Source organism: Centroberyx affinis, unplaced genomic scaffold, assembly GCF_046629955.1.
Source record: "Centroberyx affinis isolate AG114_WGS23_722 - 3 ecotype Tasmania unplaced genomic scaffold, CSIRO-AGI_Caff_v1 ptg005807l_1, whole genome shotgun sequence".
NCBI classification, from domain to species: Eukaryota; Metazoa; Chordata; class Actinopteri; order Beryciformes; family Berycidae; genus Centroberyx; species Centroberyx affinis.
Window position 1 is genome coordinate 1,681 of NW_027282945.1, and position 20,820 is coordinate 22,500.

At 47.3% G+C, this 20,820-nt stretch overlaps 2 protein-coding genes across 2 annotated transcripts in view; both read right to left on the reverse strand.

Moving 5' to 3' along the window:
* Positions 1 to 252: 252 nt before the first annotated feature.
* The window catches only part of LOC139667841 (mitogen-activated protein kinase-binding protein 1-like), a gene marked incomplete at its 3' end in the record, with an annotated part of 43,668 nt that continues 23,100 nt past the window's right edge, over positions 253 to 20,820 (reverse strand). Inside the window, 15 exon segments of the mRNA XM_071547313.1 lie at positions 253 to 634; positions 636 to 1,159; positions 2,024 to 2,550; positions 4,600 to 4,681; positions 5,783 to 6,001; positions 6,995 to 7,125; positions 8,581 to 8,708; positions 8,876 to 9,010; positions 10,408 to 10,587; positions 10,796 to 10,860; positions 11,476 to 11,609; positions 11,877 to 12,005; positions 12,766 to 12,829; positions 13,756 to 13,867; positions 14,430 to 14,505. Coding sequence (XP_071403414.1) covers positions 253 to 634; positions 636 to 1,159; positions 2,024 to 2,550; positions 4,600 to 4,681; positions 5,783 to 6,001; positions 6,995 to 7,125; positions 8,581 to 8,708; positions 8,876 to 9,010; positions 10,408 to 10,587; positions 10,796 to 10,860; positions 11,476 to 11,609; positions 11,877 to 12,005; positions 12,766 to 12,829; positions 13,756 to 13,867; positions 14,430 to 14,505 — 2,888 coding nt within the window.
* Positions 16,490 to 18,423, reverse strand: LOC139667842 (uncharacterized). The gene has a single exon (XM_071547314.1). It carries the CDS (start codon positions 18,378 to 18,380, stop codon positions 17,574 to 17,576), a length of 807 nt encoding a protein of 268 aa, XP_071403415.1. The 5' UTR covers positions 18,381 to 18,423; the 3' UTR covers positions 16,490 to 17,573.

Sequence of the window (20,820 nt, forward strand, 5' to 3'; positions counted from 1 at the left end):
GAAGCAGCTGCAGAGACGAGGAAGAAATGAAAAGAAAGAGAAGAAGAGGAGAGGAAGAGCCTCACCCAGCAGCAGGTCAACGGACGGAGAGAGGGAGGAAGAGGAGTGCAGTGATGATGAGGAGGAGGAAGGTGAGGAGGAGCCAGGCGAGGGAGGAACAGAGACGAACCAGACGGAGAGACGACAGGATGAAGGGATGAAGAGGAGGAGGAGGAGGAGGAGGAGGAGGAGGAGCGTGATGAGAGAGCCAACCTGAGTCGAACTCGCCGCCGTCGCTGCTGGGTGTTTCCTCCTGCTCCTCCACCAGGGGGCGCTCCTCCTGCAGGGCCTGGACACGCAGCTCCGCGCTGGGGCCCTGAGCCGGGGGGGGGTTCAGCGGGGAGACGGTGACGGGAGGAGGCCGAGAGGAGGAGGAGGAGGAGGAGGAGGAGGAGGTGGTGGTCTTGGTGGAGGGGGAGAAGGAGGCGAGGCAGGGTTTGTCGGGGAGCGGCCTGCTGCTGCCGGGCAGCCGGGCCTGGAGGCTCCTGGGAGGAGGTGCTGCCGGGTTACCATGGTTACCGACAGAGGAGGAGGAGGAGGAAGCGGAGGAGACGGCGGAGGAGACGACTACAGGGACGACGGCAACGTGGGGGGGGCGTGGCCAGAGCGGCGTTGGAAGGTACCACAGCCACGGGAGGCGCGGGGGGGGCGGAGCCTCCTCCTGCCTCGTTAGCAGGAGGCTCTCTGACCTGAGAGGAGGAGGAGGGGGGGGTAACCGTCGACGACGACGACGACGATGATGTCGTCGTCTCGGCGGCGGACGCCCGGCGGCCCGGGTCCTCGGGCTCCGGGACGTTGAGGCCGTCGCCCACGGAGACGGAGCGGGACATCTTGGCCATGGAGCTGGCGGTGGGGCTCATGTAGGAGCGCGGCGCCCACGCAGACGGCGCCGACGCAGACGACTTCCGGGGCGTCGTGACGACGGAGGACGGGGAGGTCGCCGCGGAAACGGCGGCGGGTTCCTGGGGGGACCTGGGGGAGGCGGGGCCGGGGCGCTGAGGGGGCGGGGCTCCGGGAAGAGGGCGTCTAGGGGAGGAGGGGAGGGTGGTGGGGCGCTGGGGGGGGAGGAGGAGCTGAGGGGCGACTTCCCTGGACGGACGAGACGCCGACTGAGAGGAGTCTGCTGGGGGGGGGGGGGGGGGGGGGGGGCAGAGAGAGAGAGAGAGAGAGAGAGAGAGAGAGAGAGAGAGAGAGAGGTGAGACATTCACATCACTCTTCACAGGACAGGTCTATGTACAGGCTTTACACAGTAACACATGCAACACAATAGTTTATTTCACTAAAATTAGCTAGATTAGCTAGATTGGTAATATTTCGGATAATATCAATTCGGACGTGTTGTATCGCTTTTTCTTCTGGCGCTGGCTGCTTTGTTTCATAATATCTGTACGGCTGAATAGTTAGAGAGCTATCGGAGCATTAATGCTTATTGATCTGCTGGAGGAAAAAACACTGAACAGGCTGAAGGTCTGGTGAAGGACTGGCTGCTCAGAACAGAGACCGATGGATCATTTCACTCTCTGTTCAAGCAGCTTGATCCAATGAGCCTCCGGTGAGTGATTCTCCCTTTGATTCAAGGAAAATAAATAAATAAATAAATGAATAAATAGCTCTTTGTTGCCACCTTGTGACATCAGTATGAAATTGTAGCTTGATATGTGATTGTATTTTAGATAACAGCTCTGATTCTCATCAAAAAAAAGTTTCAACCAACTAAAATTGCGTGAAAGTTTCACTGTGTAAAGCCGGCCTTAGATTTGGGCGATATCCAAACATCGACCCGAGCCTGGTCTCTGAGCCTGGTCTCCGAGCCTGGTCTCCGAGCCTGGTCTCTGAGCCTGGTCTCTGAGCCTGGTCTCCGAGCCTGGTCTCTGAGCCTGGTCTCTGAGCCTGGTCTCTGAGCCTGGTCTCCGAGCCTGGTCTCTGAGCCTGGTCTCCGAGCCTGGTCTCCGAGCCTGGTCTCTGAGCCTGGTCTCCTCTCACCTCCGTCCGGCAGCAGGCTCTGGACGGACCGGGCTTTGCGGAGTCCGCAGCCGGAGCCGAGGTGGGAGGAGGCGGCCCGGGCCGTCGGACCCAGAATCCTCCTGGACTCTGCTGCCGCCTGGGTCTTTTTCTTCAGCGGGGAGGGCCGAAGGGTCGAGGAGATCATCTCTGGAGGAACCTCCTCCGCCTCCTCCGTCTGGACCTGGTTCTGGACCTGGAGCTGGTTCTGGAGCTGGTTCTGGAGCTGGTTCTGGAGCTGGTTCTGGAGCTGAGGAGGTTCTGTTTGGTTCTGGATCCATGCCTGTCTGGTCTGGTTGGTCCTGTTGTAGGCTTGGACTTGGTCCTGGAGTGAGGAGTTATGGTTCTGGTTCTGGTTCTGCTCCTGGTTCTGGGTTTGGTCCTGGCTCCTGGCCTGGTTCTGCTCCATGAGCGGTCGGACCTCAGAGACCAGCGGCCTGACCTTCACCTCCCCTCCTCCTCCTCCTCCTCCTCCGGTGCTCCGAGATGAGAATGGAAACACAACTCTGCTGAGGAGAGGAAACAAGGAGAGGAGAGAGGAGAGGAGAGGAAACAAGGAGAGGAGAGAGGAGAGGAAACAAGGAGAGGAGAGAGGAGAGAGGAGAGGAGAGGAGAGGAGAGGAAACAAGGAGAAAGGGTTAGAGGACAACTTTGAAGCCCTTTTTCTCAGTTTCTGATGAGTCCATCTTGGACTGAACTGACTGTTCCCTCCTGCTTCAAAACATTCATTATGATTCCAGTTCCCAAAAAACAGACTGTCTCCTGCTCCTAACCGCCTGCAGACTAACCTCGGTGGTAATGAAATCATTTGAGCGGCTGGTTCTTTAACACCTTAAACCTGCTGCTGCAGTCTGGACCCTCTTCAGTTTGCGTAGTCTGCCAGCAGGTCAGTGATGATGCGTCAACATGGCTCTCAACTAGAGGTCTTCATGGGTCCAAAATGATGGACCCGAACCCTAATGGACCCGGGAAATTCGTTCCGGGATCCGATTGGACCCGATCATTTTTAAAAAAAATATATATATACCGACCCGTTTTTGCCCGAGATATTACAGACCAACCCGGTGCATGTCCGAGAGGAGAGAGGATCGGGTCTGGTCTGTTTTATGGACCCGACAAACCCGGTAATTAAAATTGCTGCTAAAAATGCCGTTCTGCTGCTAAAAGCGTTTATCATGCCAGATACAACATATGGTGCCTAATGAAAGGAGATCAAAACAACAGAAAGACTTGCCAAGTTGTGCCGTTCTGCAGTTTGTCCAGTAGATGGCAGTGAGACTCCATCATGGATCTAGCAGCTACAACAGAAGAGGAGCCGCTAGGTTTGACCTCTATATATACATTTTCTTTTATCTTATTTTTCACCTCAGTTTCCATCTTGCACCTTTCCTCCGCTCCGACTTGCTGGTGCTGCTCAACGTTTTTTTCACCTTAGTTTCGCTCTTGTAATCTGATCCCAGGTCAGCCTGATCATCACGCAAGTTACACAGAGCTTCCATGCGTTTCTCGTCTCGTCACGTGATCGGCGCTGATCACGGGTCTTCTCGGATCCACTCGGGTATTACACATAATGATAAACAGACCCGGGACCCGTGGTAATAGAACGGGACCCGACCCGGACCCGATTGACCATAATAAAACGTGGCCCCGAACCCGTACAGTTCCCGGGTCGGGTCTCGGATCCTAGGGTCCGGGTAGACCCGTGAAGACCTCTACTCTCAACTGCTCTCTGCAACATCTTGACTCCCCAGGTACGGACACCAGAATCCTCTTGGTGGACTTCAGTTCAGCATTCAGGTCGATACTCCCAGAATATCTCCTAGAAAAACTAGATCATCCCATCTGCCTCTGGATCACTGACTCCCTCACTAACATGATGCCGGTCTGTCTCTCCCCTCCTCTTCTGCCAGGACACAAACCACTGCACCTCCATCCATCCATCGGTCATCAGGTTTGCAGACGACACCGCCCTGATCGGCCTCATCTCAAATGGGGACGAGGATCCGTATCGGGGTGAGGCTGAGCTTGACAACAAGCTTCCATCTCTCCAGGACCTGGATGTTTCCAGGTTGAAGAAGCAGGAAACATCGTTGAGGACCACCGTCACCCTGGAAACCACCTGAAGCTGCTACCATCTGGAGAACTACAGGTCACTGAAAACAAGAACTACTCTTCACCTCAACAGCTTCTTTCCTACAGCAGTCACCCTGGTCGATCAGAAGGACTGAGCACATACATTATTGGTTGTTGGTCTGCTTTTGCTGTAGTTGTTATTATTGTTGTCATTGTTTTTGTTGTTGCTGTTTATGTAACACCAAGACAAATTCCTAGCAACCATCTGTTGCATGGCAATAAAAAGTTTTCTGATTCATGGTCTTGATGGAAAATTCCACGACTTTTAGATGGAATATTTGTTCCATCTACTGTCAGGGTGCTGTGACCTTTGACCCCTGACCTCCTCACTATTGGTTGGTTGTAATGTAGGTGATGTTGAGTTGAAGCTGATCCACCGAGCTGCTGCTGAGCTCAGTGGATCTCAGACTGTGAAGCTGTTTTACCTTCCAGCTGAACTCTGGGAGAGGAACCTGGAGGAGATGCTGAGGTTCTCACTGGAACTCTGGGACGATCTGGTCGGACTCCCTGGTCACACACACACACACACACACACACACACACACACACACACACACACACACACACACACACACACACACACACACACACACACACACACAGTTTAAAGAAACTGCAGGTAATATCTGGACATGACATGACGTCGTCTACATTCGGCCAGTTATCCACAGGAAGAAGAAAAATACAACAAACTACTAAATGGAGCCAGGAATGTATTTTTGCATTCAGGACAAAGCAGCTGACAGGAAGGGAAGTGACAGGAGCCACTTTGGCTCCACAGAGGCAAAAATGGCACAAAATACATTTACTCCTTAAAGTCAGAATCTTGACAATGCCACTGTCAAAAAGTACAGCAAGTTTGGATCCAATTTTTCCTTGGTCTTGGTAACAGAAGGCAGCCCAGATTTACAGTCATACAGCTGGCTTGTTGACTATGAATGGAATGAAGCAAGCAAGGATGCTTACTGCTTAGCAACAGGGGGAGGGGCCAAAATAAAATTAAAGAGGAACTAAACCCCAAACCCAAACCTGTGTGAAGCCTGACATCTAATGATAAAAAGCATGCTACTGAAATGTCCATCTGCTATTGGCTGATCTTTATTGCCGGGTGATGATGTCATAGGGCTGGGCGATATGGTTGAAATCAATATCATGATAATCATAAGGATTGTTCTCGATATCAATATATATCACGATATGGTTCATGTATGCAAAATCATGTTAAATAATCAAATAAATGTTCATCTCATTGAACTGAATAGTAATGTTAAGTGTCAAAACAGAAATATTCAAATAATATTCCTACCATAGCAACCTCAACCTACCAAACTACCATCGTACCATTTTATCAGAGAGAGTATCAAAGTAAAATTTGCTTGACATCATCAATTCAGACAGAAATGTGTCACGAAAATATCTTCATATCATCACGATATGATTCCACTGAAAGACGATAAACGATAATATTGAATTATCGCCCAGCCCTATGATGTCACCTTCTACAGAGTACAACAGGTGGCCACCAGTGTGACCTGATCAGCATCACCATTGATTATAATCAATCAGTCAGAATCAGTTGTGAGTGTGAGCTGCTGCTGGGTGAGCTACCGGAGCTGGAGCCGTCAGCCAGGGTGACGAAGTGCTGTTTGAGGAAGGCCTCCTGGTCCGGAGTCTGGGGGACCGGCAGGGACCCCCCCGCCCCCGCCACACCCCCCCCACCTGCTCTTCCTCCTCCTCCTCCTCCTCCCTCCTCTTCCTCATCCTCTTCCTCGATCTCCAGCTCGGAGGAGTTTCCGTCGGCGCTGAGCGGCTCCGTGGGCTCCGAGTCTGACAGGAGACAAGATGGAGAGATGAGAGGGTGTGTGTGTGCGTGTGTGTGTGCGTGTGTGTGTGTGTGCGTGTGTGTGTGTGTGTGTGTGTGTGTGTGTGTGTGTGTGTGTGTGTGTGTGTGTGTGTGTGTGTGTGTGTGAGACACACATTGTGTCTGTGAGAAACAGGTCTGTCTGTCTGTCTGTCTCTCAGCCTGTCTGTCTGTCTCTCAGCCTGTCTGTCTGTCAGTCTGCCTGTCAGCCTGTCTGTCTGTCTCTCAGCCTGTCTGTCTGTCTCTCAGCCTGTCTGTCTCTCAGCCTGTCTGTCTGTCTCTCAGCCTGTCTGTCTGTCAGTCTGCCTGTCAGCCTGTCTGTCTGTCTCTCAGCCTGTCTGTCTGTCAGTCTGCCTGTCTGTCTGTCAGTCTGCCTGTCAGCCTGTCTGTCTGTCTCTCAGCCTGTCTGTCTGTCTCTCAGCCTGTCTGTCTGTCTCTCAGCCTGTCTGTCTGTCAGTCTGTCAGCCTGTCTGTCTGTCTGTCTCTCAGCCTGTCTGTCTGTCAGTCTGCCTGTCAGCCTGTCTGTCTGTCTCTCAGCCTGTCTGTCTGTCTCTCAGCCTGTCTGTCTGTCTCTCAGCCTGTCTGTCTGTCAGTCTGTCAGCCTGTCTGTCTGTCTGTCTCTCAGCCTGTCTGTCTGTCAGTCTGTCAGCCTGTCTGTCTGTCAGTCTGTCAGCCTGTCTGTCTGTCTGTCTCTCAGCCTGTCTGTCTGTCTCTCAGCCTGTCTGTCTCTCTGCCTGTCTGTCTGTCTCTCAGCCTGTCTGTCTGTCTCTCAGCCTGTCTGTCTGTCTCTCAGCCTGTCTGTCTGTCAGTCTGTCAGCCTGTCTGTCTGTCTGTCTCTCAGCCTGTCTGTCTGTCAGTCTGTCAGCCTGTCTGTCTGTCAGTCTGTCAGCCTGTCTGTCTGTCTGTCTCTCAGCCTGTCTGTCTGTCTCTCAGCCTGTCTGTCTCTCAGCCTGTCTCACCCTCTCCAGCTCGTCTGTCTGGACTGGACAGTCTGGATGAAGAGAATCCCAGTGAGCAGCCGCTGTCTGGACTGGGTTTGTCTTGCCGTCCCGCCGCCGGGCCGCGGGCCACCTCTTTCACCTGGTACTCACTGGAGAGAGGGAAGGGGGGTGGGGGGTAAAATATATTTAAATTCAATTTTGAATTAATTAATTAATTAATTTCCTAAACCATTCACATCTAGAAGGATAACTATAAAGATTATCCTAAACTATAAACTATAACAAAACCTTGATGCTGAAGCATTCACAGGACGACACTGTGCCCAGACCAGGCTGCCCGCCCTGTAACACCGCATTATGTAATAACAACGCATTATGTAATAACAACGCATTATGTAATAACAACGCATTATGTAATAACAACGCATTATGTAATAACAACCCATTATGTAATAACACCGCATTATGTAATAACAACGCATTATGTAATAACAACGCATTATGTAATAACAACCCATTATGTAATAACACCGCATTATGTAATAACAACGCATTATGTAATAACACCGCATTATGTAATAACACCGCATTATGTAATAACAACGCATTATGTAATAACAACGCATTATGTAATAACACCGCATTATGTAATAACACCGCATTATGTAATAACAACGCATTATGTAATAACACCGCATTATGTAATAACAACGCATTATGTAATAACACCGCATTATGTAATAACAACGCATTATGTAATAACACCGCATTATGTAATAACAACGCATTATGTAATAACAACGCATTATGTAATAACTCGACAAAATGTAATACATTTTCACTTCATTATGTAATAACACCTGCATTTTGTAATAATCTGACACATTGTGTAATACACAGCCTGAACACAATATGTAATAAATTTCCCCACATTTTGTAATAAATTATTATATATTGTGGTGGTTATTACAAAATACGGGAGTTGCACTTTTTTATGATGAAAATGTAATAACACAGTGCATTATGTAATAACCAACCAAAATGGATGTCTTCATTCATAAAAATCGTTATAACATTATAATGTTATAATGATTATACGTTATAAAATTCATTTTAAAAAGATACTTCAGTAGATTAGTATCTTTCATTGGTCAAAACTACATTAAGTGTCTCTGTATTCCTCAGCTTCATAGAAACTGGACTTGAGGATTCATAGAATTTAATAATTCTGTGAAAAACAAACAGCATAAAGCAACACACTGAGCTGCAGATTTCTAATATACAAAATGCGGGGAAATTTATTACATATTGCGTTGAGGCTGTGTATTACACAATGCTGCAGATTATTACAAAATGCAGGTGTTATTACATAATGCGTTGTTACACGCCCCTTTCTTCCTTTCAACTTCAATTTGATTGGTTGGAAGTCTTTTAACACTGTTTACTTTATCGCTCAAGATCGAACCAACACCAGAGTCACAGGTGTCACTGCAGTGGAACAGACATCCCATTAACTAGAACTAGTTATAGTAATAGTTAGTTAAATAGTTCTATAGTTAATTTGAGCTACAGATGTCAGGATCAGTGAAGCTCCGCTGCAGCACCTGCCAGCCAGGCTCACTCTGTCCTCCCATTGGTCGGGGTACAGGACAGGCTCCTCCTTGTCTGGGATCTGATTGGACAGCAGGATGAAATCTGGCCTCTGATTGGTCCTCGCCTCACTGTCCTCAGCCTGGACAGACACACACACACATACATTTACAGCCGACTCTTGCATACACAATCACATAAACAGGCCCTCTGTGCAGCTTTATGTGTGTGTGTGTGTGTGTGTGTGTGTGTGTGTGTGTGTGTGTGTGTGTGTGTGTGTGTGTGTGTGTGTGTGTGTGTGTGTCTCACCCATGCAGAGGTGACCTGCAGACTGACAGTACTCCCCAGCTCCTGATTGGTCCTGTAAAGCTCCGCCCCTCCTCCTTGGCCCCGTCTCCTCGGGCTGCAGGGGGAGGTCCTGCCGTCCGGGGGGCGGTCCTTCACCTGGGGGGGGGGGGGCAGAGGGCGGGGCTTACTCTGTGCTCACGTCATGTGGGAATAATGTTTTCTGTCGACTTTGGTTTCTCCTGATCAGCTTTTTCACTCTGAATCAACTGAGAGATGAAACATCTGAGCTGAGCTGCCGCTAACGTTCGCTCAGCTCGTTTCTCTGAGAACTTCAGATCCAGACGTCCCATGACTAAAATCCTTCATCCGGTTAAAAGATAAAGTTAAAAACGACCAAGATCTAAACTTGTAAAAATGTGGCTTAAAACTGGATAAAAAGTCATTTATGAGCTTCTGGAGGACAAACACAACACTGACACATGTGCACAAGATGATCATCACAGCAGAGAGGTAAAGGGGATCTGACATCATGACAGGAAGTTAGGAGGTAAAGGGGATCTGACATCATGACAGGAAGTTAGGAGGTAAAGGGGATCTGACGCCATGACAGGAAGTTAGGAGGTAAAGGGGATCTGACGCCATGACAGGAAGTTAGGAGGTAAAGGGGATCTGACGCCATGACAGGAAGTCAGGAGGTAAAGGGGATCTGACACCATGACAGGCGACCAAATGAAACGCACCGTTACCTTGATTAAAATTACAGGTTTCTCTGGGTTTGAAAATTGTTGGAAACATTTGGGATAATGTAAGAACACAACTCAACAAAATATATAACGTGGGTCTAGTCGTTTTTAGACATTTTAATGCGGAAAAGTTACATATTGGGCCATTAAAGGATCAGGCCGGTGTTTTTAATGCATTTCTTTCCATCAACAAATCCTATGAAAATAACAAATTCAGCAATGAATTTGTTGTGCTAACAAGTCTGGTCCATGTATCTGGTCCCAGTGCAGCCATGTCCCAGCAGCCATAGAACTCCATTGTATTAAAAAACATTAAAAACCCGTCACAGAGCCATGCTGCTGCTCTGCAGCATATTTCATCATCACCATGCACCGGGCCGGACCACTTTTTCCTCAAACGACTTAATAAGTCGGCTGGAAACACGTTTTCCATCTCAGGAAAGTAGTTCCGTAGCACAGAAAATAGTCCCCCGGCGTAATGAAGAATTTGTTCCCGTTTGAATTTGATTTGGTAAAAACTACAACAGCCTGACTTTTCATGGTAACAGTTAGAGATTTTTTAAACTATGTCTTTGTGAGCTGAATTTAAAGGTTTTTATCTTACAGTTGGAGCCAAAGACTTCCTGGTTGACGGCAAAAAACGGAACATGGGAAGTCAGTAAAGTAACGGGAGGAGAGCAAACGCATTGTTGATTTTGTTATTTTCATAGGATTTGTTGACGGTAAGGTAAGAAATGTAATAAAAAACACCGGCCTTATCCTTTAAAGAACAAATGAAAAAAGGAAAAGAAGGAAGGAGAGAAGCGTCACCTCCTCCTCCTGCTGCTCCTGCTGCTCCTGCTGCTCCTCCTGCTCCTCCTGGGTGTGGCAGTAGGAGTCCAGCAGCCGCAGGTCCAGCATGGACTTCATCATCAGGACGCCGTCCGCCCCGCCCATCCGCCGGGACCAGCGCCGCCGGGGGGGCCGCCCCCCTCCGCCCCCCGACCCCTCCTGGGAGAGAGAGAGAGAGAGAGAGGGGGGGGGAGGGGGGAGGGGGGTTGACATGGAGGGTCGCTATGGCAACAGATGATTTTTAACCTTTACAGCTAAACAGTGCCTGGGCAGGGTTAACTCAGGATGAGACACTGATGCTTTTATCCAGAGGGACAGAAAAGGTGTCGTGAGGTCAAAGGTCAAGCTGCTGGCCACGCCCACTCACCTTCCTGACCTTCCCGTCTCTGCAGCACTGAGAGTCCAGAGAGTTGTTCTTCTCCTCTGAGGCATCTGCAGAGCGGGAGAGGAGAGAAACTTTAGCAGATACTGTCAGTCCACAGTTCAGCTGAAACCAGATGGATCTGGTTCTGAAGCAGGGCTGATGGATTCAGGTCCAAATCTGAACATTTTACTGAGTTGTTGGATCCTACAGATTGGATCCACTGACTTTTTGGTAGATTGTCCTGTTGGTCAACTTCCCTTAAACTGATGAGAACATCAACACCAGAATCATCCATGTGTCCCCGGTAGATCACTGGCTTCATGCTAACACTTTAGCGGCCACTATGTTGAGTGATAGTAGCTCCATGCTAACACTTTAGCTTCCACTATGTTAAGTGATAGTAGCTCCATGCTAACACTTTAGCTTCCACTATGTTGAGTGATAGTAGCTCCATGCTAACACTTTAGCGTCCACTATGTTGAGTGATAGTAGCTCCATGCTAACACTTTAGCGTCCACTATGTTGAGTGATAGTAGCTCCATGCTAACACTTTAGCGTCCACTATGTTGAGTGATGCTAATACACCTTCCATGATTTTATTTATGCTTTGTGTGTTTTAAAGGCGTCAAATTAGTTTAATCTCATCCCTGTACATCAGAGGTTCTGTAACCACGGTAACCGACCTGTCTCCTCCCCCAGGCTTCCTCCTGTGACCATGTAATGGCAGACGAGCTCCTCCTCTTCCTCTTCCTCTGCCTCCTTGTCGCTGTCGGACGACATGGTGACAACCGGAGGAGAGCTGTGCACCTCCCTCCTGCTGACACACACACACACACACACACACACACACACGCACACACACACACAGACACACACACAGAAACACACACACACACACACACACACACACACACACACACACATCAAGCATCATGACGCATCAAAACAGCTGTGAAACATGCAGATATTCCAGCACATAAAAAGAATGATCAATAACAAGTGTGTGTGTGTGTGTGTGTGTGTGGTGTGTGTGTGTGTGTGTGTGTGTGTGTGTGTGGTGTGTGTGTCTGTGTGTGTGTGTTACCTGAGGTTGCCAGGTCTGTGTTGAGGTGCATTCTGGGAGTTCTGTGTGCTGCTGGCAGGTCGGAGGTCGGAGAGTCGCTGTCTCATCCTGATGGTCAACTCCGGACTGAGACGCCACACAAAGATACAGCTGCACACACACACACACACACACACACACACACACACACACAGTAAAATAACACGGATTAGGAATTATGGGTCATATGCACAGGAGGCGACTCTGCAAAATACCGTATTTCCTCTAATAGAGGCCGGTAGTCAATTAAAAGCCGGGTCTCCGATAATGTCCGGGGCCGCGGTCGACACAAACAAATAAAGGCCCCAAATACAGGCCGGGGAAAAAAACAAAGGAAAAAACAACGGTGGATCCCGGTAAACTCCTGGTGCCTGTTATATAATGTAACTGTAGTGTGTAGTAACGTTCAAGTGCCACCAGATGGCAGTATGCCACGAGACGGCTCGGCCGGCGGAAGTCTCCGGAGCGTGCCGTCATCGATTACCGTAATTATCGGTAATGCGTCGCAGTAACAAAAAAAACGGATACCTAACGAACCCCAACAGAAGCAGATCAGAAAACAAGGAGGCTTCCTACTAAAATATGAGCAAATATACTTATCAAACAGAGGGAATTAGAAATAAAGGCCTGTCTCTAATATAAACCTGCTTCCAATAAAGGCCTGGTGCCCTCTGCCGCTGAGGGAAATAAAGGCCCGGGCCAATATTAGAGGGAATACGGTATAAAATATTTATAAATATACACACGAGGAGCACAACAGGCATTTAGTCCAGACTCTTCAGCTGGCAGTGTCAGATAAAGAGTTTTAATAATTCAGTAACATGTTAAAATGTGTAATAACTCTAAAATAAAACAGAATGAGGTTCAGTACCTGTCTCCAGACACTGTGATCAGGTGCTTACAGTCACTGCTGAACTTCATCCCTGTTACAATCTCTGAGAGACAGACAGGCAGAGAGACAGACAGGCAGAGAGACAGACAGGCAGAGAGACAGACAGAGAGACAGACAGACAGACAGAGAGACAGACAGACAGACAGACAGGCAGAGAGACAGGCAGACAGGCAGAGAGACAGACAGAGAGACAGACAGACAGGCAGACAGTTTTAGTTTTACAGTCAGACAGATCTCTAGTCAGTAAATCAGACGATCACAGCTTCTATTCTGCTGTGACACAAGTCTGAATATTATCTACTGTGTTCTGCTGTGTTCTGCTGTGTTCTCCTGTGTTCTGCTGTGTTCTCCTGTGTTCTCCTGTGTTCTGCCGTGTTCTACCGTGTTCTCCTGTGTTCTGCTGTGTTCTCCTGTGTTCTGCTGTGTTCTCCTGTGTTCTGCTGTGTTCTCCTGTGTTCTGCTGTGTTCTCCTGTGTTCTCCTGTGTTCTCCTGTGTTCTTCTGTGTTCTGCTGTGTTCTGCTGTGTTCTCCTGTGTTCTCCTGTGTTCTGCTGTGTTCTCCTGTGTTCTGCTGTGTTCTGCTGTGTTCTCCTGTGTTCTCCTGTGTTCTGCTGTGTTCTGCTGTGTTCTGCTGTGTTCTCCTGTGTTCTCCTGTGTTCTGCTGTGTTCTGCTGTGTTCTGCTGTGTTCTCCTGTGTTCTCCTGTGTTCTGCTGTGTTCTGCTGTGTTCTGCTGTGTTCTGCTGTGTTCTCCTGTGTTCTCCTGTGTTCTCCTGTGTTCTGCTGTGTTCTCCTGTGTTCTGCTGTGTTCTCCTGTGTTCTGCTGTGTTGTGTAGTGTGTGTAGTGTGTGTTGTGTTGTGCAGTGTGTGTAGTGTGTGTTGTGTAGTGTGTGTTGTGTTGTGTTGTGTAGTGTGTGTTGTGTAGTGTGTGTTGTGTAGTGTGTGTAGTGTGTGTTGTGTTCAGTGACTGACCTGAGTGTCCGTACATGGTGGCCACACACTCTCCAGAGTAGAAGTCAAATATACTGATGTTCTTATCTGAACAGGAAGTGGCGATGTAAAGACCTGAGGGGTCGATCTGGACCTGGGGGGGGGGAGTAGAGTAGAGTAGAGTAGAGTCAGTCAGTTCAGGTTTCCACCTGTTCACTGATAAAATTCCAAAACCTTTCCAGGATTTCTCCTGGACTCCTGGACTTTTCATATTTCCAGCACCAAATTTGAATGAATGAGTCTGAACTGAAATCTCACCTTCAGCTCCACTGACTGAATCTGACTTTAGGGATTATAATATTATTTTAACATTCAGACAGTATTTTCCTCCAGCAGGAAGACATTTCACACTTTTCACTTTTCCAAAACTTTTCTTACTTTTTCTTATCATTTTTCAGGCCTGGAAAATTCCCTGTGAATCCTGGAGTGGATTCAACCTGCTGAAGGAAAGTCAGGAACCACAAACCTGACTGACAATTAACTCTTATAGATCCACCAGCCATCTTGTGAATCCACCAGCCATCTTGTGGATCCACTAGCCATCTTGTGGATCCACTAGTCATCTTGTGAATCCACTAGCTATCTTGTGGATCCACTAGCCATCTTGTGGATCCAGTAGCCACTGTGGCCCGTTCTCCCGGCCTGGTCTGACTCACCTTGATGAGAGTCCCGTCTTCTCCCTGGGAGCCTTTATACAACTTCTTCTGTTTCCCATTACTGATGTTGAAGATCCTGGAGGAGGAAGAGGAGGAGGAGGAGGAGGATGAGGAGGAGGATGAGGAGGAGGAGGAAGAAGAGGAGGAGGAGGAAGAGGAGGAGGAGGAGGAGGAGGAGGAGGAGGAAGAGGAAGAAGAAGAGACACAAGATGAGTTCAGAAAGACAAGATACCACTTGGTGAGAGGAAACAGCCAACACTCTTGCACCAGTAATCTTCATCATCAGTATTCTCATCATCATCATCATCATCATCCTCCTCCTCCTCCTCGGCTGTAGACAAACACAGGTTAGACAGATGGAAGCTGTCAGCTGTTCAGTATTACAGAGTGTTGTTCCCTCCTCAGCCACCAGATGGCAGCAAAACTGTGTTTAATATGGACCACAGGCTGAATATTTTGGATTATTAAATTTCATGGCTGTATCTTTACCTGAAATCATTAATGCAGGTTTGTCTGTTCGCTTAAAACTCCATGAAACATGCAGATGATCACAGCCGACACACACACCGACACACACACACTGACACACACACTGACACACACACACCAACACACACACACTGACACACACACACCAACACACACAGACACACACACACAGAGACACACACACAGACACACACACACAGACACACACACACAGACACACACAGACACACACACACAGACACACACACAGAGACACACACACAGACACACACAGCTGACACACACAGAGACACACACACATCTCACACACACACAGACACACACACACTGACACACACACACAGACACACACACAGACACACACACAGACACACACAGCTGACACACACAGAGACACACACAGAGACACACACAGACACACACAGCTGACACACACATCTCACACACACACAGACACACACACACTGACACACACACACAGACACACACACACTGACACACACACACCGACACACACACACAGAGACACACACACACACACAGACACACACACAGAGACACACACACACAGACACACACACACTGACACACACACACCGACACACACACACAGAGACACACACACACACACAGACACACACACAGAGACACACACACAGACACACACACACACACACACACACAGACACACACAGACACACACAGACACACACACAGACACACACACAGAGACACACACACACAGAGACACACACACACACACACACACACACACACACACACAGACACACACACACACAGACACACACACACAGACACACACACACACACACACACACACAGACACACACACACACACAGACACACACACACAGACACACACACACACACAGACACACACACAGAGACACACACACAGACACACACACACACACACACACACACAGACACACACACACACACAGACACACACACACAGACACACACACAGAGACACACACACAGACACACACACACACACACACACAGACACACACATCTCACACACACACACAGCTGACACACACACTGTGTCTTTTAAAAACAAACTTTTACTGTCTTGCTTTTACTTCTTGAAACCTTTTTTTTTTTTTAAGTCATGTGATTTTAACCTCTGATGTCTTACCTTTTTATGTCATGGTATTTAATAGTTGTGTCTTTTTATGTTCTTATTATATTTTATCTCTGTTTTGTAAAGCACTTTGCAACTGTGTTTTGATAAGTGCTATATAAATAAAGTTTATTATTATTATTACTGATAAGATGCAGATTCAGACTGAGTTCAGAGACAGAATGTTGTTCTTTATGATCTTTGTCACTCTAACAGACTGGGCGTGATGAAGCCCTGTGATTGGCTATAGGAGATGAAGATTGTGATTGGGCCACTTCATCACTTTGTAATGACAGAAGGAAACAGGCGGTTCACTTCAACCCCCCCGCCCCCCAACCCCCCCCAACCCCCCCCCCCCCCCCCCAACCCCCCCGCCTTACACAGAGCACAGTGGAAAAAAACTCACTTTCTCTTTGCCTCAAAATTATTTATTTATTTATTAAAGACAAAGAACTGTATGAATCTCCCACTTGCATTATATTATCCTGAATAGCTTCTTACTCACATTAACTGAAACAGAATATATTCTAGATTAGATAAAAAAACTTAGCTGTAAAATCATACACAAGCCATAATGCCTTACATCTGAAATAATATGATTTGAATGATGATTATATATTCGCTAATTAGGATGAATCAACCCCTCTTCATAAACACCATCAAAAAAACATAAAATAATCACCAGGCAGCATACAGTGTACAAGAAAAGGATAAAACTAATGAATCAATAACTACTAAATCAATAAATCTTTATCAATCACACATTATGAATACACACAATTTAAGTTGATTAACAGCTGGAGCGACTCACAGAAAAACACAATGTCACCAAGCAGAGTTTCATTCCAAAATGGACTCCAGCTCAAACAAAATGACTGCTGGTCTGACAGGAAGGCACTTCTTCTACTGACTTTCAGGAAGCAAAAGTTTTCTAAAATGTTTGTACTCATTATAGCAGTTGCCATTGATTTCTAACTGCCACGAAAATCAATAGGGACCAAATTGATTAAAAGTTTGGTGATAGATTGAACTGAGCTAATACAGAATCCCACAAGCCTTTTAATTCCGATCCACCAGTCTGCAGGTTTTCATTCACTACAGCAGCTGATTTCACTGATTAGTTGTTCAGTCAATGACTGTGTTTCCATAGACAGCAATAGTCTATATATTAATATTATCCTGATTAAGACAACAGAATGAATAAGAAAGAGCTTTTTCTGATTGGATATGGATGTCATGAAGTTTTCAAAGTCTCAAACCATCTGTGTCTCCAGTGATCCTCCTCTGTCCTGCTGATCGGACTTTGCTCCACAGCTGGAAACAGGAATATGAATGGAAGAGAGATTCATCTGAATATTGTCTTACTTAGAATAAGGCCGATGGCTGGATTATTGCTGTCCATGTAAACACAGTCAGTGAAATCAGCCTCTGTAGTGACTGGTTAGAATGAAACTCTCAGGTTGTGATGGGACATGAAGACCGCTGCCCCTGAAGCCTGGGGCTTTCTAAAGGATTAAACATGTAGACTCGGTAACCTCTTGGATTAAGATGCCGTACGGGCGAATGGAGCGCTCCACAATCTCTTTCTCCTGTCGTCGTGACGACCCGTCTGGCACAGGGATCAGCCAATATTCTTTTTTCTGACATATGAACCTCTCTTTCGGGTTGATCCGGTTCTGCATGATGACCCGGTACGTTTTCCCGGTTGTCTCGGACGTGAACCTTGTAGCATACTCATCAGCACTATCCAGAGAGGGTGTAGAGTAAATCCCCCTCCCATGCACAGCCCTGGGTCCTGCTTTGTAATGAGACTTGATGATGCCTTTTGCGCCCTCTAGGCTTGTCCCATGGTAAGACACGGGCCATTCCCCCCGTGCTGAGTGATGTCTCATTCCATTTGGGCCCAGCCAGGTGTTTCCGTCTGGGTATTTGTCCTGGACCTTTAGGGCCATGCGGTACCAGCCCACAGGACGCTTGTACTCTTCATCACCCCTCATACAGGAAGCAGACCACCAAGAAAAGTTGCTGAAATCACAGTCGTACGATGAGTCAAAAAAATCCTCCACATCTACAAAAAGCTCTCTCTTCACACCAAAGTTCTGACTCGAATCTGTTGTTGAGGAGCTCTGATCAGGAGTTGGCAGATTGGGGGACTCTTCTCCCAGCAAAGCTTTATATCCAAGGATGGCAGAGATTACGTAGTCATCAACAGTAATAGGTCTTGTGGGTTTCAAAGGAGTAAACTTCTGCTGTTTGATGCTGGCTCCCAAGAGCGCCGACAGCGCTTCAAGACGAACCGAGTCGTCAACCATGGCTGAAGAAAAGCAGAAGTCTCAACAGATTTACTGCTGCAGGTCTCTCTGCTTCTGGACTGGGTGTGTGTGTTGAAGAGACAATTATGAGAAATAATATTTCAGGACACGCCCCCTTACAGAGACAAGAGACTGCCTACAAATAATATTCTACCATTGCGTGCAGTGCTTCCATAGTAAAAAGTTACCAAACAGGAATCTTATCTTCTTATCTCAAACAAAAATCCCTCTTGGTTTGCCAAGGTTCTTTCCAGGCAACAGCTTGAAACTGCTCAAAGCCTACACTACCTGTAATGACTTGTGCTGCGGTCTTGAGCAGAAGGTTGTGGCTGTAGAGTTGGAAAGTTAATGAGGGGTTGACTGGCTGTAATAGTTTCACTCTACCTAAATCAGAAGGAGTGATTCTTAATAGTTCAGAGCGCCATCCTGTGGCAAGGCTGCACATCTGCACAGCCTGGTTCAAGACTGGGCGCACCAGCCAATAGGTACCACAACTTTGACTTCTACCATTTCTATATAGTGTAGCTTCCTAGCTGTCCTCACTCACGTTAGCATTTTATGGATTGCATAAGCCTACTGCAGATATCGTGTTCCTCTAATGTCGCTCCATCAGGATTTGCTGGTCTTGGCTGTCGGCTCCATGTCTTTTGCAGAAAGGTGAAGTAGGTTTCCAGGACTGAGCGGTCCATAGGGGGTCACAGCTCCGACCCGTCTGGTCTCCAGTCCTGTCAGCAGACTTGATCTTCTAGGGTTAGGGTTGGACAGCAGCCGGGGTGTCCTGCTCTCTTCACCTCAACTCTTCTTCAGTGTATTCAGGCTCAAACATGTTCGGCTGTACATCCACTTCCAATAATAACTGATCAATATCTGACCATATAATGACCCGGAGGAACAGCTGCTTCCAGATCCTGAATCTCGTCCCTCCACTCTTCAGATGTTGTGGAGCGATTCAGAGAGTCTGCTGTTTCCCTCGTCAGCGGCTTGTTCTCGCTCAGAGAAACAATCCAGCCAATCAGAGCCTTTGGGGGCGGGACTAAAGTTTGAACTGTTCGTGCGATGGTTTTTCATTGGTGTTTCAGCAGAATAGATTTGATATTTTAGTCAAAATGGAGACATTCTTGGTCAGTTGGTGAATGTCTGCTAACCATGGAAGTAGAGGCTGACTGGCTGCAGCATCATGTGACTGAAGTGACATCAGAGCGGCCGATACGTCAGTCACTAGTGATTGGTTCAGATACTTCACTAGTGATCGGTTCAGATACGTCAGTCACTAGTGATCGGTTCAGATACTTCACTAGTGATCGGTTCAGATACTTCACTAGTGATCGGTTCAGATACTTCACTAGTGATCGGTTCAGATACGTCGGTCACTAGTGATCGGTTCGGGGAAAATCAACCCCCCCCCCACACAGAGAACGACAAACGAGGAGGAAACCTCAGCTGGATGATGGAGTGGAACCAGATGGACGTTCAGATTCAGTCTGAAGATCCACTGAAGGAACCCAGACAGAAACCCAGCGGTGGAGAAGGTCAGTGGAAGCCTCCTCCTCTCCCACTGCTCTACCTGTTGTAAACTTTCAAACTTAAAACTACAAACTTAAAACATCGTAACGACGCACAATGTTCCTGCTTCAGACTCACATGGGAAACTATTTCTAGAAATAGAGAGAACTTTAGTCAACCGAGTGTCTTTCTACTACATTATTTAGTAGCACTTATGGTTAGTGAATGGTGGAATGTTAAATTTGACGGGAAACTCCTCGTCTCTGCCAGGATCCTGACAGCCCAGTCTGACCAGTTACTGTAGTGCCACAGTGATCCACATCACTGTTCCTCCACAGAATCCTGTAGGGACTGGTGCAGATGTGTGACTAAGTCAACTTCACTCGAGTCCCAAGTCAGTCTCAAGTCCTGAAGCACAAGGGTCAAGTCAAGTCTCAAGTCTAAATGTAGAACAGCAAGTCAAGTCAGAACAAATCAAGAGTCCAGTATCAATTTAATATCTTAAAGAAAACTAAATATCTAGGACTTTTCAATGCAATATGGTTTTAATAGGATAAAAACTTGGTAAGAGCATCATGAGTTTGATTTCTATAATCAGTTTCAACTTCAATAAATTCAATCATTCCATACAAATTCAGAAAACAGAATTTAAATTCAGTCGTCTGCTGGAACAAATCTCATCACTTTCAATCTGAGTCATTTACACAAACACAAGATCTCAAGTCAAGACTTTAGAAACCTTTTCAAGTCATCAGAGTACAAGTCAGAGTCAAGTCCCAAGTCACCAGAACCCAAGTCAAGTCCAGTCTCAAGTCTTCTCTTCATGCATCAAGTCAAAGTCTCAAGCAATTCAAACTGGGACTCGAGTCCAAGTCATTTGACTCTAGTCCAAGTCATGTGACTCGAGTCCAAGTCATGTGACTCGAGTCCCCACCTC

What these genes read in the sequence shown, in the direction of transcription:
- LOC139667842 (XM_071547314.1), bottom strand. Translation starts at nt 18,380, where the DNA reads ATGGTTGACGACTCGGTTCGTCTTGAAGCGCTGTCGGCGCTCTTGGGA.